The 16,814-nt window shown below is 40.2% G+C and overlaps 1 protein-coding gene across 2 annotated transcripts in view; it reads right to left on the bottom strand.

Moving 5' to 3' along the window:
* The window catches only part of SPATA7 (spermatogenesis associated 7), a 42,084-nt gene extending 37,013 nt beyond the window's left edge, over positions 1-5,071 (bottom strand). For both annotated transcript variants that reach the window (XM_080395110.1, XM_080395111.1), the window contains exon 1: positions 4,860-5,071. In XM_080395110.1, the coding sequence (XP_080251236.1) occupies positions 4,860-4,899 (40 nt within the window). In that variant the 5' untranslated portion in view covers positions 4,900-5,071. The remainder of the gene's footprint in view (positions 1-4,859) is intronic.
* Positions 5,072-16,814: the final 11,743 nt, after the last annotated feature.

The raw sequence follows: 16,814 nt of genomic DNA, 5'->3' as shown, positions 1-16,814 counted from the left end.
CCTCCCCTCACTCTAAAACCCCCTGCTTGCTCAGCTGTGGCTGATGAGTTGCTATAGGTGTTATAATTGGTCATCTAAGCTTCTCTGGTCGTTTATCTTTGACTGACTAGTTCTTATCCTCCAGTTGCGTATCTGGGAATGAATACAGAACTGAATTACTTTCTCTAAAAAACGTATGTTAATTTGTTGGGTTTTCTCCTACCCAGCCCCTGACGTTTGTTCCCCTAAGACTCCCGCTTCTTACTCACAAATGGATGAAGCTGGCTAATAGATGCAGAACTGGAAAGAGGGAAACACCAGCAGAGTGGTGAGCCACCCACAGACTCCTTCTTTAGGAGAACAAGTTAAAACATGGCACGTCTCCACTGCTTTTCTGCCACACCTATGCAACCATGAGGGACCTTCAAAATGGCTTTAGATTTAGCTGGTTTCAGAATGCAGATAGCATTCCATATTATTTGAAAGTTACGGTGGGGAAAAACTGAGCCCTGCATAATCACACCCATAATTTTTCCCTGTTCATGCAAGTGAAACAGAAACCTCTTGGACTCATTTCTGGTTTCAGTGATAACAAAACTCCTATCAATTCTGAGAGTATAAAATCTTAGATGTGAAGCTGGCTTTAACAGAATCACATTTAAGATTTGTTAAGAAGTGTCAGAATCCACCAGAGGAAAAAAGATAGTTATTATTTTCTAAATTTTCTGAAGGATGGATGAATAAAGCCCCAAGAAGCTACAATACCCCAATTTTGAAATAAAGTCCCAAATGTTCCATCTGAATTTTGCATGGGATCATTTGTGTCAGAGGCAAAGTAAGATGAAAATGATACAAAGTATCACTCCCTGACATATGCACCATACACAATGTTCTAAGCCATTAATTAGATGGGTGCTATTTATACACTTACTATGCTGGATTACACAAAAGCTCTTCTTTACTCCTACTCCTAATGCCTAAGAGGTCTCTCAGTCCTTTACAACTAATAATTTAACAGTATTATGCATAAATTAAAACAATGCAACCAAAATTATATTTCAGTTTCAAGAGTCAAACCCTCCTCTGATAAATTTAAGAAATCTAATTAAATAGTAGCCTTGAAATATGCTGCTTGAATCATATTTGATGAAGTAATTCTTGAAAAATACGTCATAATTTTCCTAGCTACAGGTTTCACATGACCTGTAAGGGAAGTTTTAGATGCAGGTTACTACTCTATTCATACTCCAAAAGCAGAAACAAATGGCCGTGTGTGACAGCAGATACGAATTGCTGGCAGAAGCAACAGAACTAAGTGGGTCCCATGATCATTTCCTTGGGCAGCACCTCTACAGTTAGCAGTGGCCCTGGCAGATTCCAGTTTTCTAGAAGGACACGTGAGGGATGGCATTCCTAAAGTGACCATATGCTGCTTTCAAGTGATGTGTACAGCTATCAATACTCATATCACAGTTTAGAAACTTCTGTCTTAAAAGGTTACTGCCCTGAGCTCAGTGGGTAGCTGTGCCTGTGCAAGCCAGCACAAGGTAATCAGAAGCGTATGCTACCATGTGCTGTAATAACTCTCCTGTGGGAATGGTGCTCTGGTTCAAGGCTGCTAGAACACCAGCTCACGAGCACGTCCTACATGACAAATGTATGTGCTGACTTCTACTACTACATGAGACTCAACGTTACGTCATCCCATGAACATGCATTTTGAAGGTGTGTCACTATCTAGTGTCAAACTGACCAACAGATAAAATACACGTACATGTCTAAATGTATAGATACACTATATTTAGGTTCTTCTATACATAACAAAAAAACCCTCTTTTGTATTATCTGTGCCTACAAGGAAGGCGCCTCTCATTAGTGTTATTAACTTCCACCCTCTCGTATTTCTAATTGAAAATGCACTTGCAAAACTCTAATGCACAGCTGGCTTCACCCCGAATGGAGAGCAGAGAAACCTTGATCCACTGTGCTTCAGAGAAAGTTGTGGGGTATAATCTGGAGCAAAATAACTAAGGGGTTAATGACTGGAATCCTGTTTAGTTTAGCACATATTTTACTTGAAGCACAGAAGACATCTTCAACAAAATGGGACTAATCAAGTACTTAACTCCTATTACAAATTTAAATTATTTGCTGAACAAAGATGGCGTTAAGTCACACTAAGCACCTAAACTCAACCATTGTAAGTGATTTGCTGAGCCAAGGTTTTAATATGGTAAAAAGTTAAAGACGTTATTTTTCTCCCCACTTTCAGTTAACATGTACCACTATGTTTCAAACATAACTTCTAAACACCCTTCTTTTTTGAAGATACAAATAGATTCTTTTTCAACTTCCCTGCTGTTCAAAGGCAACTTCAGCTTCTGAAAAATAATTTGGTATCACCAACCAACGCCTGAGTTTAAAAAAAATTGTTCAAGTGGCAAATGAAGCCATATAAAGAAAAAAAAGGAATTTGGAAGTCACAGATGTGTGTTAACACCCTTCCAGCTCCAGTCAGATTAGTGCAAAGATTTCCTGCAATGCAGAAAAAAATCTAAGTAACATGGTGTTGTCTGTAAATATGCAAAGTATTTTAATTTTGTTTTAGAATATTTGAAGCCTGTGCAAACTGCCTAAACCTAACAGCAGCCTCCATGCAGCAATAATGACAACTCCCTCATTGTTGTAAGATAAAAGTGACACAAATGTGTCATTGATTAACAATAAGCATACCATTTCACTGCTGTTCAGGTATGCGCCAGTCACTGGCTGTGGGAATTACACACCCCAATGCAGAAGACTAGACTTAAACAACACAGGTGGTTTAGAATTGCAGTATTCAGATTATTTGAGGTCATACCATAAATTTGCAGCTATATTAACCAACTTCTGAAATTACTACAGTAAATGACTTGGAGGTTTATACCTGGAATTTAAGGAAAAACTTAAAGGATTAATTCTTCAATATTTTTCTGGGGAAAAAATCTCAGCCTTATTTGAACTTTGAAAAGACCTACAGGTAAATCCTATATAGTCTAACACATCAACAAAAACCCCACCAAACTTCTTTTTGCTCAGCATTCTAACTAGAGAAAACAGAAACTCTGATACAACACAAACATAAAATTTTGGTTCTTTCTTTACAAGGCCAAGACCAAACAAGAAACTCTGCACAGAGTACACCAGGGCATGAGATAGGGTATCCCTCCTCTTCTGTATCAGGTTCTGGATAGACAGTGCATGGATACAACTGTCTTACAGACAAACCACAAACATGATGTGTTCTGCCTCTCATGAACTGTTTGCAAGCAATTCAATGGCTGTTCTGCCGAGCTTGCACACGGATTTCTAGGTTAGTTCACTGTAAGGAATTAGTTACCGCTGCCTGTGCTAATCCCTGCTGTCGTAATGATTCTTCCTGTATGTCTGCGAAATGAGACATTGGGCTCCCCATTCACCTACTACTGACTCTGTAATAACCTCCTACACAGACAAGCAAGAGCTTCCTGCGTAAACAGACACACATTCATTCTTTCCTACTTTTGAACTTTTTCTTTTTTTTAAACAGGAGTCATTCCTGCAAAGCTTGCTGCAACCTGAAGGCAATTTAGATCTTGCATCCTATTTATTCTCATTTTATGGTCAACAGACCATCAGTCTGCTTTCTGACTGTCTACAAAAATATTCTGGGAATCAAAAATAAGAACAGTCAGAAAAAGGATAAATTTGTAATAAAATTGCCTTCACGCTACATAAAACAGCATAAAACCAGGATGCACAAGACACTAGGTTTTGCTCTGATTTTCATATAGCCATGTATTATTAGAATTCATGTCCAGACTCTACTTTGATGTCAGGTATCCTCTGGAGTGACACCTGCCACTCTCCAAAGGCTGGAACTGACACCAAGATGCGACATGAAAGCACAGAGTTACCTCAAAGGATCTGACCTGTGCAGCAATCCACGATCCTGGCATCGCAGAGCAGCACTGAACAATTCCTACCACTGAACAATTCCTACCACTGCTTTACATTACGCATGTCATTAATTCAGATCTAAAAATATTTTCGGAATTTTCCAAGAGCCGGAGCTGGGCAGTGCAAACATGCATGTTTATGCCTGTTTTTGCCATGAGTAACAAATGCCCCTAAGATCACCCACAGGATCAGAGCACAAGAGCAGTCCAGAGCTGGTTAAATCCGGGTCAGGAATCACTTTATAAGACCTTCAAAGCTTTTGAGTCTTTTATTTTTCAATTACACTTGTATCAAAACCCCACCACACCGAAAATCTTGGCTCTACAGCCAAACGCCATGGCAGCGACGTCCTGCACCCCGGGCAGCCCCCGCACCGCAGCGCCGGGGAGGGCGAACGCCGCCGCCGCCCCGCGCAGGGACGCGGGCCCCGGCCGGGAGGCGGCCGGCACCGGCAGCCGGAGCCCCCGCAGCAGCACCGAACACCGCTGCCGCACGCAGGCGGGCGGGTGGTGACGGTGTCCGCTGAGCAACGTAAGGCCACGTTTCCAGCGAGTTACAGCCTCCGAGGGTCTGACGCGTAACCCTTCCCAGCTCCGGCTGCCAAGCCTCGCCCAGTGCCGGCGGAGCAAACCCCGAGCCCCCTCAGCGCCGGCTGCGTGACCGCGGCGGGGCAGCCCCGCAGCGCGCTCCGTGCCCGACGCCCGCCCTCCACCCCGCGCAGCGCCGCCGTGCCCGCCGCCACACGCCGGCGCGGGAGAGGGAGCCGCCGCCCGCCCCCAGCCCCGGGGCCCGGCCGGGACGGGGAGAGCCGGGCGGCAGCGCACCCCACCGAGGGGCAGCCCCCGCCCCACCGGTCCTGTGCCCCCCGCTCGGCCGCGGAGCCGCCACCGAGCCCCCCGCACCTTGGCTCCGCCTGCTGCCGCTCTCCATCCTCAGCCCCATGCTCCCGCCGAGCCCGGAGGGGCGGCGCAGGCCGGCGCTACGTGCGGCAGCAACGGCGGCTCGGCCCCCGCTGCGGGCGGGCGGGGCGGGGCGGGGCGCGGGACCTGGCTCGGCCGCCTCCGGCGTTGCCGTGGCTACGGGAGCGCGTGCGGCCTCCGCGCCGTGCGGCTTCCGCGCCGTGCGGCCTCCGCGCCTGGCCCCGGCGAAGCTCGGTCCCAGGGCGGCTCTTCGAGCGGCACGCCGCGGCCAGGCGACAGCTCTGCCCCGCCAACGCGAAGTGCCCCTTGTTCTTGTAACCTGACAGGAAGCCGAACAATAATGGCTGCCAGGGGGTGGCTTGAGGCAAATTACTCCTGTTTCAGACGAGCGAATGGCAGATTGAGGGCCTGGAGCATTCCCCGTGCGTTGCATTGAAGAAATTCAAAATAAACAGCACCTTAGAAATGAACTGCAAAAGGAAACTTTGGAAAAGCAGCGTTTGATCGCACCAGTGGTGAATGCATTCGTGCTGATGTGTTGGATTTCAACTGTTTGAAGAAGCAACAGGCTTATATTTTACTTTTTGTCAGGCAGGCTGCTGTCTCCCTTAACGTGCAGTCTCATGGGATTTTTGCCAGAAATCCCTCTGTGTGCACATTCTGTGACACTTGTTCTCCCCAACAGGCCAGGGGTGCTGTGCTCCCAGCCACAGCCTCATGTGAAAAGGCCATGGCCACGTGTCATCCCAGCCGGGGGAACATTACCCTTCACCACCTAGAAATTGCTAATTACAGGGTAAATACAGTTTTTTAATGTGATTTCTACCCTTCCTTACGTGCTAGGAAAAATAGTTTGAATATAGCTCAAAATCATAGCAACATCAAGGGGATGGTATTTTAAAACAATTTCGCTTATTTCTGCCTCATCCAAAGCTCCCAGAAAGTCACACAAACATTCATGCCAGATGAAACCTGTAGTTTATCTACCCCAGTATTTTGTGCAGACTCTGCAAAAAGCCTCAGAAATATTTTAAGCAGTCGACTGTTGAATATTAGCTGAAATGTCCTGCTAACTCCTAGCCATTGGTGCTCAGCCTGTGATTTCCCTTAAAATTTTAGATATTCCCATTAGCTATATGAAGTACTCTTTGGATAGGGCCTTAATTCTTGTGCTTTGCATTATAGCAATCATTTTGGCATTCTGTTTTCTGTAAAATAATCTATAAATGTAGTCTGTGTTAAATTCGTCTGGGAGAGGTCAGGAGAGGGAATATATGCCTTGGAAACCCGTTGATCCTCCATCCTTTGCTGGTCCTCTGTCTTTCTCGATACTTTTTTTATAAAGTGTCTATTCTCATGGCATTTCAGCTACTGTCAACTGTGATGCCACAAACACCTTACCTTTTTGTTAAAACAATTTAATAGCATTTTGTCATCTTCTCTTAGGTGTCTTGGATGTGAGGGCAATGTCATGAAGAGTATCTGTTCTCACTCCTCCATGCAAAACCTACAAAACCAGAAAGCCCAGCCCAACAGTTTTTTTGTTTTTCATTCCTCTGCAGCAGATTATTGATGGCGTTGTGAAATCAGAGATCTGGGGAAAGGGCTTCAGGAAATTAGTTACCGTAGTTATTGCGTTTCAAGGTCTCTGGTTTAGTCTTTGATGTGATCTAAATAGTTAAATCTGTAGATTGTAGAAGTAGAGACAGTCTTAAAACAGTTTCCATTTCAGATACCTGAAGATACTAGAACGTAAGTGCATGAGATTCTCACCTCTATGTGGTATTCTAATCATCAGGTGTAATACTCACTATTGTCTGCAGAGATCATGCCACAGAAAACACTTTTCTCTGTTTTCTTTTTTTTTTTCATTTTTAAATGAGCTCATAATAATATTTTTGTACTTTTAAAATACTTTCTTTGTTTCATTATCTGAATTCTGAATTTCAGGTTTCTGAATTCTCAGTGTGCAGTACCCGAGTAAGTGTGCAGTGTGCAGTAAGAAGGCTGTTCTGTCCAACCCAAATGATGGGTTTCTCATAGTGTCCTCCTATTGTTCCTATAATTTTTTCCCACCATGTAGTTAATTAAAACACCCAAATGTAAGTGAGCATTTTTAGAAATATATCACAACTATTCTCCTGGTTTCTAGGCAACACTGAGGGCATGCAGCAATTTCCACTCGTTCTCTCTGTCAATCAGCAGCCACAGCCTCCTAGAGATGTCCTAATTCTGAAATTTTTCACCTCCAATGGCAACACATACCAAAGCTTTATGTGTTTCTAACTGGTCTGACCTATAGTCCTTTGGCCTTTGGCTCCCTTTGATCTGTGAAAGTATATATATTCTAAGTGTAATTTAAAAGTAACCCAGATCTATGGCTATGTGCTAACACATTAAGTTCTGTAACACATACTAAATAAAAATAAGCCTTAACAAAAATTGAATGAGTCCTGGACTTTGATCCATCAAAACAAGTACAGAAATAAAGAACACAGATTACTGCAGAGAGCCTACCACAGTGGGTGAAGAAATAGCATGATAAAACCTGTAAGATTTTTCTTTTCCCAATTTGAAAAAGACCAAACAGCATTTAACGTTGTTGGGTGTCTTTTTTCAGCAGGGCATTTTCCTCTTTTCCTTGGAATGCATTACAGCAGAACATGGTTTTAAAATGTACCTACACAGGGTGGGAATGAAAGCAGCAGGAATATGAGTGTCACATTTGCAAGTGTAGATGTGTATCTGTCCCTGCCCTGACATGGACTTACAGAACTATCACCTTCTTGCCTACTACCTCTGTTCTGTGTATCATCCAATGTAGGCACCTAACTGCTATGAAAATGTACAGTTAATACTGATGGCAACAAAACAGAATTTTTCAGCCCAGGGTAGTGTTTATTTTTGTGGAAGAAAAAAATCATTAGGGAAAAATATTTCAAAAAAAGGAAATACTCCATATGATGCCCATTTTCTTTTGCACGCTTAGCCCACAGACAGGACAATTTTCCTCTGAAAAAGTACTGTGTGTCTGGCAGGACTTCAAACAGTTACCTGCTCACTTGGGACAGAGGTCTCTTCATAATGTCAGAACTCTGCATATGTGAGATTTGGCTTTCTTGGAAAAAAGTTTGTATGTACACTGGAAAATTCAAATTGTGTTTCTTTGGAGAGTCTTTGCTTATTTCAAGCCATTGATTTTCTTTCAAGCTTGCTTTTCCTTACAGCTGTCTATCAAAGTAAGCCTACATATGCAGGTAGAAAACAGAGTTATAGGATCATAGAATTGTTTGGGTAGGAAAAGACACTTAAGATCATCAAGTCCAACCGTTAACATACCACTGCCAAGTCCACCACTAGACTTGCACACCATATTCACAAAGTATTCTAGAAAAGCCCTCACACTTTATGATGGAAATAAATCTTCTGGGTTTACTTGAGTTTTTATTTGGCATCAGTGCCCTTTCTCAGTGAGGGTTTGTCACCTGCCTGTGGCTTTTGTGGTGTGGGCATTCCAAGCCCCTTGCTGCTGCTCACAGCAAGTTGCCGCTGACTTGCAGCAGTCTCCAGCTGGCACATTCAGACCATTAACCTAGCAATCCGTTCCTACACCATTATCTGGAAAGAAAATCATTTCCCTGAAAGATCAGAGGAGACAGTGCTTTCTACATGTATTTAAACAGGCTGTCTCTCCACGGTTTTTTGCTACCCACTTAGGAAATTCTTGTGTTGAACAACTGGAGTAGCTCTCGTGCAGATGGTGTGAGGTGAAAAAAAGAAGACTTAGTAACTACTGAAATAGTTTTTTTAAAAATAAAAAAACCCCAAACATATTTGTACAGGAGGAATGGTAGGTTCTTTTCTGCCTCCTGTTTGCTGCATGTTCTTTGGTCATACAGTTCTTGGCATTACTAAAATCATGTACAGTCTTGAAATATCATTGCAACTTTATAATGATAGAAAGTTATGTGTTCTGGCAGGACTGGAGACTCTCCCTTTTTTCATGGCAATGCATGTAGTTGTTTTGTTATTGTGTGTATGATGGCAGCAATACTCAAAGACTTTTGTAAAATGTTAGGGCTCCAGCGGGAAAGGTGATGCAGAAACAATTCAGAGGAGATGGTCCATGTCTTAAAAACTGCAGTTTTTAAGACCTTGTAATTTGGAATGCAATGAGGGAGCTAACTTAAAGGAAGAGGGAATGTGGTAAGGAAGATGAGGGAAACGGTAGACATATGTAGTGAACACAGCGTTAAACTGTCATACTCTATTTATCAGCTTAGAAGAAAAAGTCTCCCCTGCAGTATGAATAACTACTAAAACCCTTTCAGGAAGCTGCTGTGCAGGTGTACTCTGTACAACTATTCTTTCTCTTCAGATCTATACAGAGTCTTACAATGCATGTATCCCTGTGACACAAGAGTATTTTTAAATGTGGCAAGGAAGAAACCTCTCTAAATTGTGTAAGATGTTATTCTCAGCTGTAATGTAAAACCTAGTAGCTGGGGTGACTCAAGTTCTGCTTATATTTATTCTTACACTGTGTCATTTTCTGTTTATCTATTGTTCCTATGAAAGTTTGTAGACAGGAAGCTTGTATGTGAAAAACTGTCCTTTATTACAGCTGCTGCAGGCTGTTGTTTTCTCATTACTTGAACTATTAGGTATTAAAGAATGCAGACTGCAGTAACTAATGGAATAACTGGAATTTTAAAGGGAAAAAATCTATATAAATGTCATAACTCTGTTGTCTAGATGTAAGAAATGCTTTATTTTCTGATAGGTTTACCTATTGTGCCACACAGAAATGCTTACTCATAGTAATTAATGAGATACAGGATGAAACCATGTTTTTAATATTTCAGTTAATATCAGGAAATTAGGACTCAGATTAGACATACATAAATGATACAACTCCATTAAATCCAGTGAAGCTATTCCTGCTTAGGCTGAGATGGATTGTCAATGTCTACCCAGCCTGTGGCAGCAGACACAAGAATGTCAGTGTGGCACTTTGTGTGGCCCGTCTACCTTCTATGCAGCTACCGCAGCATGCTCAGGCTTGCCTGGCAGTGTATTAATCCATGCACATACCTGAAAAAAATGGAACCCTATGTGCTGAAGAGGGTTCCTTCAGCTTTGTTGAGATCAAGAAGAGGAATTCTTGAGGGCAGCTTTAGAATTGCCTACAAAAGACAGTACAGATATACTGTGATTTTCCACAGCACTTTGATAATTTTTCAGTATCTTCATGAATGTGAAATACGGTTTTGCTAGAAAAGGACTTAAATTCCCAACGGGAACAGTTTAGGGGGTTTATTTCCATTTAAGAAGGAACTGTAATGACATTGCCTGTGTGTTTAAGCATACTGAAAGATGAAGAAAACAGACCGAAAAAATCTCTAGCATACTGTGTTTCATGAGTAATAGCAATTTTGGTCATGTTAACCACTTGCAGCTATGTGTGAAGGAAAGTAATGGGCATGAAAATGGCAGGAATCAAAATGGACTGTGTGAAGTTTAACTGTTGCAATTAAATCCTCTAGGAGTATTTCCTCTTTGGAATCATTTCATTAATACTAAAAAAAAAAAATATCTTAGGAAGAATTGCCATAAGTACTTTCTGTTATATTGTCTAGGACTTTCCTTCAGCTAAAAGTTATATTCCAAGGGAAACGTCTGCTACTTACTAAATTTGTGTGTTTTTACTGACTTCACAAGATTTCAGGAATATCCATGTTCAGATTTAGACAGAACCTGAATTTTGCTGGTTTAAAATTTGGCATAAAACCTTTTTTTTCCCTTCCCGTTAACACATTACATGCATCAGAAAAGAAAGGGACTTCAGTTTGGTGGATGTTTCACAAGCACAACAGTCAGGATGCTCAGGGTCTGTTTATAGCTTTGTCAGTGACTTGTGTGACCTTGCATACACTGATTCAGGTGCCTGAGTAGGCTGCAGTCTAAATCACCTTAATGTGATTCATAGTTGGTAGTAAAAATGGAGACACTTAGAGTTAGTGCACTTGTCTGCATTTTCGGGGTAAGTCTTTTTGCACTGTGCTTATCATCAATAGAAACAGAAATTACATCAATCATTTGAATAATAAATATCTAAACTGCAGATATGGATGAAGCCTAAAAGGAATAATATTTATCCCTAATCTAATGTCACAGAAGCCAGTTGGGCCAGTGATATTAAACATAAATATAGGTAATGGACTATAGCAATTTCGCACAAGACTAGAAAGCATTGAATTTACTCTGAATACACAAATCGGTTATATGGCATAGAAATAAAGGATAACAGGACTAGCATAGGGAGAAGTCCTATGTGTTATAATGGTTTCTTTAATGACAGACAACATTATCATATAAATCTTTTCCATAAGCTGTTGAATCTCTGTCTTAAAAGTTGTATGCAGTCATTCTTGCAGCCCTCTTTAAAAGTTTGTTCAAAAATTCAATTCCTTATATGGCTAGAAACCTTTAAATTAATGATCAGTACATACTCAGTGAATGTTGTACCACGATTAGTTTCATGCTTTTCTATTCACTTTTCAGAGGTTAGGATTCCCATTACCCCAGTTCATGTTTTCCTTCATATGTTCTAATAAATTCTTTGCTAGAAATGTTTACCTGATTCATATGAATTTTATTTTCCAAGACTTCCCAAGTTCAATTAATATTCCTATGTCTCTTTCCTCCTGTGTCATCTACTGTTCATAATAATATTTACTCTTTGTCCTCCAGTGGACGCCTTTGCACTTGGTGCTACTAATACTAATTGTGTTCTAATCTGTACCACAAAAAATTGCAGTACTAATAAATACCTTCCAAATTATAATCTGTTCCTTCTCGGTATTGGCAATACCTTCCAATTTCTGTCATTCCCACATCCCCTACATTATAAATATGCACAGTTAGCTATTTTACAAAATGTACTGTGAAAGTATAAAAAGTCTTCCAGGATCATCACCAGTAACCTTTCTCCAATCCTCATAGATCATTTATCAAGAAAAACAGTTTTGGCTCCTTTTAGCTAAGTGCATCTCAAGAACCTCTCAGGTTCTATGTGGTTAATTAAAACCTAATAGGGTTTATTGCATTTACTAATTACTTCCACGTGCCCTTAGTTTCTGCTTTCTTTAAAATATATCCTTGAAGAGTGCTGAGGTCAACTAGCAGGCCTGTCACTACCTGCCACCTCCTTTCTAGATGACAGATAACATATTCACAACTTTCTAGTTATTGGTATAACCTTGAGCTTGGTAGCTTGGTTATGGCTAGTCATGTTCCTCTCCCCCATACAATTCTCTTTTCCTTTTTTCAGTTTTCTCAGAACGATGGAAGGATTTCTGGAGAAACTTCATTGTGTTGCAGAACTTCATAAGCTCTCTCTCTCTGATAAGGACCAGTGTCCTCACCTTCATCTGTGAAAGGCTAAAATACCCGACAACCATAAGGAAACACTCTATTCAGTAAGTACCCAGTAAACTATACATTAATACCACAAGTTAGAAAATCTAGCAGGTTCTTTCCACCTCAGCAGAAGTTATGGGGAAGGAATTTCTATTCCCTTTATTGGAGGTGTAGTAATTTGATTCTACTGGTGTTTGTTAATCAATCTCCAGTTCTAGGGATTGAGGAGATAGCCATTTAAGACACAAGTTACTTGATTGATTAAAGCTTAATACAAGTTTTAAATAGCCTCAGTTGTTCTTGGCCTTAACAACATTAGCAAATTTTTAGGTGGGATAAAATATCTGAGAAGGAAGGTCGCACACAGACCAAAGCAATTATGATCAAAACAGGATGGAGGTAAACGCAAGGCTCCCTTTAAGACTGTTGTCTTTAGATTTGCAGACATATAGCTATATTGTCTATATTTCTAATATATATACACATTAGATATATAGATATATTTTTCTTGTTGCTTTGGAAATGACTGGAAAAAAAATGGTTCTTTTAGTACAAGTCAAGACTGTAGCAAAAATCTTTGATTTACAAAGTACACATGATGATGAGGGTAGTTGAGCCATGTCAGTTCTGCTGCTTTGTGTGTAAGAAAAATTGTTACATTTGCTGAAAGTACAGGTGGACTGTCTTTTTTTTTTTTTTTTTTTTGCTACCGACAATTTTCTTTTCATTTGAAGATTTCACTCCAGTGTCTTTTGGATCTCAGTAGGTTTGGAGGATTACATTACTGGTAACTAGCTTGAGTTTTCTGTGTCGTGGCTGCTGCAGTGTTACTGATCTGAAAACCTGTTTCTCCAAAATAATGAAACATATAGCTCTATTGGTTTACTTTTGGCAGTTCCCATGGCAGCCTCTCCAGCTCTAAAGATGCTATGGGTTGTCAGACTGATGTGTATCCAATGTTTGCAACAGCTGGATTTACTCCTACCACTATGTGTGAATCAGAACTACTAACAAAAGGAAGTTGACTGCCTTTTATTACTAACCCCTGATTAATGAATAATGAATGTCATGGTAGAGGGTAAAGTAGGCCAAAAATAGATGTTTAATTATATCATTCCTAAAGCCAAACCTCAAATATTATTCATCTTGGAAAACTTTGTGACAAACAGCCACAATCTTAGAGAATTTTCACGTGCAAAGCACCTGTTCACTGTGTCTCAAAACTTGTTGAGTTGTGTTCATTGCATAAACAAAGAAAAAATCCCACTTGTTTAAATATCCATCCCAAATCAGAGTGAAGCACAACCAGGCAAGTCCTATCTGGCATGAAGATGCCACACCTCTGAAGCAGAAAAAAACATTGAAGGGTCAAATACTAAATATCACCTTATTTGTTTTAGAGTTTGTCACAGCTTAAGTAAGTACTGATTTCAGCGCTTCAGGGAATTTCCTACAAGAAATGGGGAAACAATAGGATCCCAGATTTTCTGTAGTTTGCCTTCAGTGTATGTCTTTATACCCAATTATGAGAGAAACAAAATGCACTACAATGTTGAAAAGCATGGAAGATAATGCAAAAAAGTTTGCTTTGTAATTAAAATTATAATAGATCTTTAATGAACATATCTGTGTTTCGTTCAGTTTTGGCCACTGCTTCTCGAGACAGCGGAATGAAGATTGAAAAGACAAAGAGAATTATGGGAGTAAGAAAAAGGCAGTTGACATACAAGGATAAGTTGACAGGTATAGATTTCTGTAATTACACAAAATGGAAAATTAAAAAGCCTTTGTGATTTATTCTTTTTGGACTGTTACTAAATCAAGAATGAGATATCTATTATAATTAAAGGATGCTGCTATATTGCCAGAAAGTATTATGAAATGCTGATTTTTAACCCAAAGAGCCAACATGTATAATTTATAGACGTTTGTGGTAATTGAGAGGAAGGGTGGTTTTACGCAAAGATTTTGTATAGAATAAACTGCTGGAATAAGATGTACATTTTTACCAAGCAAAACGATAGTAACAGGTATGTGTATGTCTTGATTCTTATATTATTTCTTTAACAACAATATTTTTCAGTATACCAGTCTGAGTTCTTATGTCATAAATTTGACCTCTTTTTTTATTAAGTGTTTGGGCTTTAAAAATTTCATTTTAATTTTTCACTGTATTCAGGATCCTCATGAAATTAGATGAGATGCTATACCATTCTATACACCTATTACCTCATCTGTAAATGGCCATAATAATATTTATTCTAAAAGGTTTCCGTGATTCACTTTTGCTAGTAGAGTGTTTTCAGATGCGCAGCTGGAAGATGCTGAAGAAAATAGAATTAGCTGTATTATGTTTCTCCTTGAAATATCAAGTACAACATTGGCAAAGGCAAGTTATTAATCTATCTAGCAAGGCCCTGTAATAGCAAACTTTCATGCCTGTTTATATATTTAGTGGCATCTAATGTTAGTAGAGTCAAATTTCTGTCAACATTTTTATAACCAAGTTACTCTTAGTTCCAGCTTGGCATTCAGAAAACTTGCACCACAGACATACTCTTTTGCACTACCTCTGAACTCTACAATGGAGTCCATTTTTACCGCTGTCTGTGCAGACAGCTAGCTCGATGGTTACAGAACCTTCTCTTATTCCATCACCTCCTTTTACTCAAAATGCTTGCCAACGTAGTTCTGTGTTAAATTATTTTCTTTAATTCCATTAGTGTGGCTACAATACTGATGGATTTGGTGGTGCATGCTCAAAATGAGATCCACAAGATATTTAGGTGCCTAACTGCCACTGACTCAGAGTTGCTTGCCTAAGTACCTTTGGGAACATGTGCTATAGTCATTTTTAACTATGGATCAGGACTAATTGGTTTGGATTCCCGAATTCTTGAATAGTCAACAGGAGATGTTTTAAAGGGGCATCTTTTTCTCAAAGTGAACACACAGCACTGTCTGAAAACTGTTTATTTTCAAGTTTTTTTCACCTGGGGATAGAAATCACTTGTCACTTTTGAAAGCTTTGGTTGACAGCTCCTGTAATAAAACAGTCACCAATTCCCAAGACTTTCAGTATTTCAAAGAAGTGTTCGAAATGAGGGCATGGTCTTTCACTTAGTAGACAGCCTTGTGAAACTATTTCTTTGTAATAATAAAAAAAGGAAGAAAACAAGAAAAACCCAGAGCGCTTATCTGAGTTGTAAATGCATCTTATAATACAACTAATTTTATTCTGCAAAAATCCACACGTCAGGGCTTTTGGTTTTTCTTCTTGTTTGTGTTTTTTTTTTTTTTTTTTTTTTTTTTATGGAGCAAAAGATACAGTGAGCAGAAATGAACAACCACTCCACAGTGAATGAACAATGTTTCATTTGGTTCATTCTGATGGAGCTGCACCTCCCAAGCTGCTGTGTGAAAAAAAACCAAAGGCAATTCCTGTAGGTGATGAAGAGAAAGGACTTTTCCTACCACTCTAAGGGCTGCAGGCAGAACAGGGATAGCAAAGCAACAATAAACTAACGGCTTTAGCCAGAACTCCCTACCCATAAGAAGTTAATGGTGCTATGAGATAGAGGGGAAAGGACCCTTTCCAACTTGATCCCAGCTTTTCATTGACATCAGTTTTTTTTAAAGGTAGTATTAGCCTCAGCAATCCTGCTCTTTGGTCTATTTCATGTTTGTTTCTGTTGAAATTGAGCCAAAAGCTTGAGGCATTTAAAGATGTCACTACAATTAAATGGCTCAGCTTGGAGATCATTTGCCTCAGCCCTAATCACTCCAACAGCCAGCACAGCCTAACTGTGTATCTGGAAAATGGTCAGTGTTTCTTCTATTGCCATACTACCATCTGGAAGGAAAGCCATGTAGCTGTGGTGACTGAGCTCCCTCTCCTCATGACCATTAGCTGAACATGGCTCTGAGCCTACTCTCGAGATCCAGCTTACCCACCATCTGCCCTGCACCATCTCAGAGCTCTCTTGAGGTGTAGACTCCTGGTCAGCAGCTGATAACTCCTAGCTTTTCCCTTGTTCAGTGTAGACTATTTAAGAGCATGCTATAACCAAAATATATAGATGGTAGCCTATTTCTGGGCTTCCTACCTCACAGTAGAGTTAGTCCGTTGGAGATAAATGGATAAGAAATAATACTGACAGCTCTTAAAGGAAGGGGCACAGGGGCAAAGAATACTGGAGGGAGGATAAAATGGGAAGGGTGAAACTGCTGGTGAAAAGATTTTTAAAAATGAATCTAGAAAAGCTGTATGCTAAATAAGGAGACAAAGGTATATGAAAGGGTGACAATAAGTATGCTTTTAAGAGGAGTTTTCTGTTGTGTGTGTGAAGCTTGGGATAATTTTTTTGGCAATTTGAAACCCATAAAAATAAATGACATTTCTAGTGCTTTCCTGCATCCTAGCTCATGGGGCTGACCAGGCCATCATTCCACAGAGGTGTTTTGTTGCCACAGAGATGTGCACAACTACTAGATCATCCCTTCTGCAGAGCTTAT

This window comes from Falco punctatus, assembly GCF_963210335.1.
Source record: "Falco punctatus genome assembly, chromosome: 7".
NCBI lineage: Eukaryota > Metazoa > Chordata > Aves > Falconiformes > Falconidae > Falco > Falco punctatus.
The sequence above is the reverse complement of the archived record's forward strand: the minus strand, read 5'-3'. Positions and strand labels throughout refer to the sequence as shown.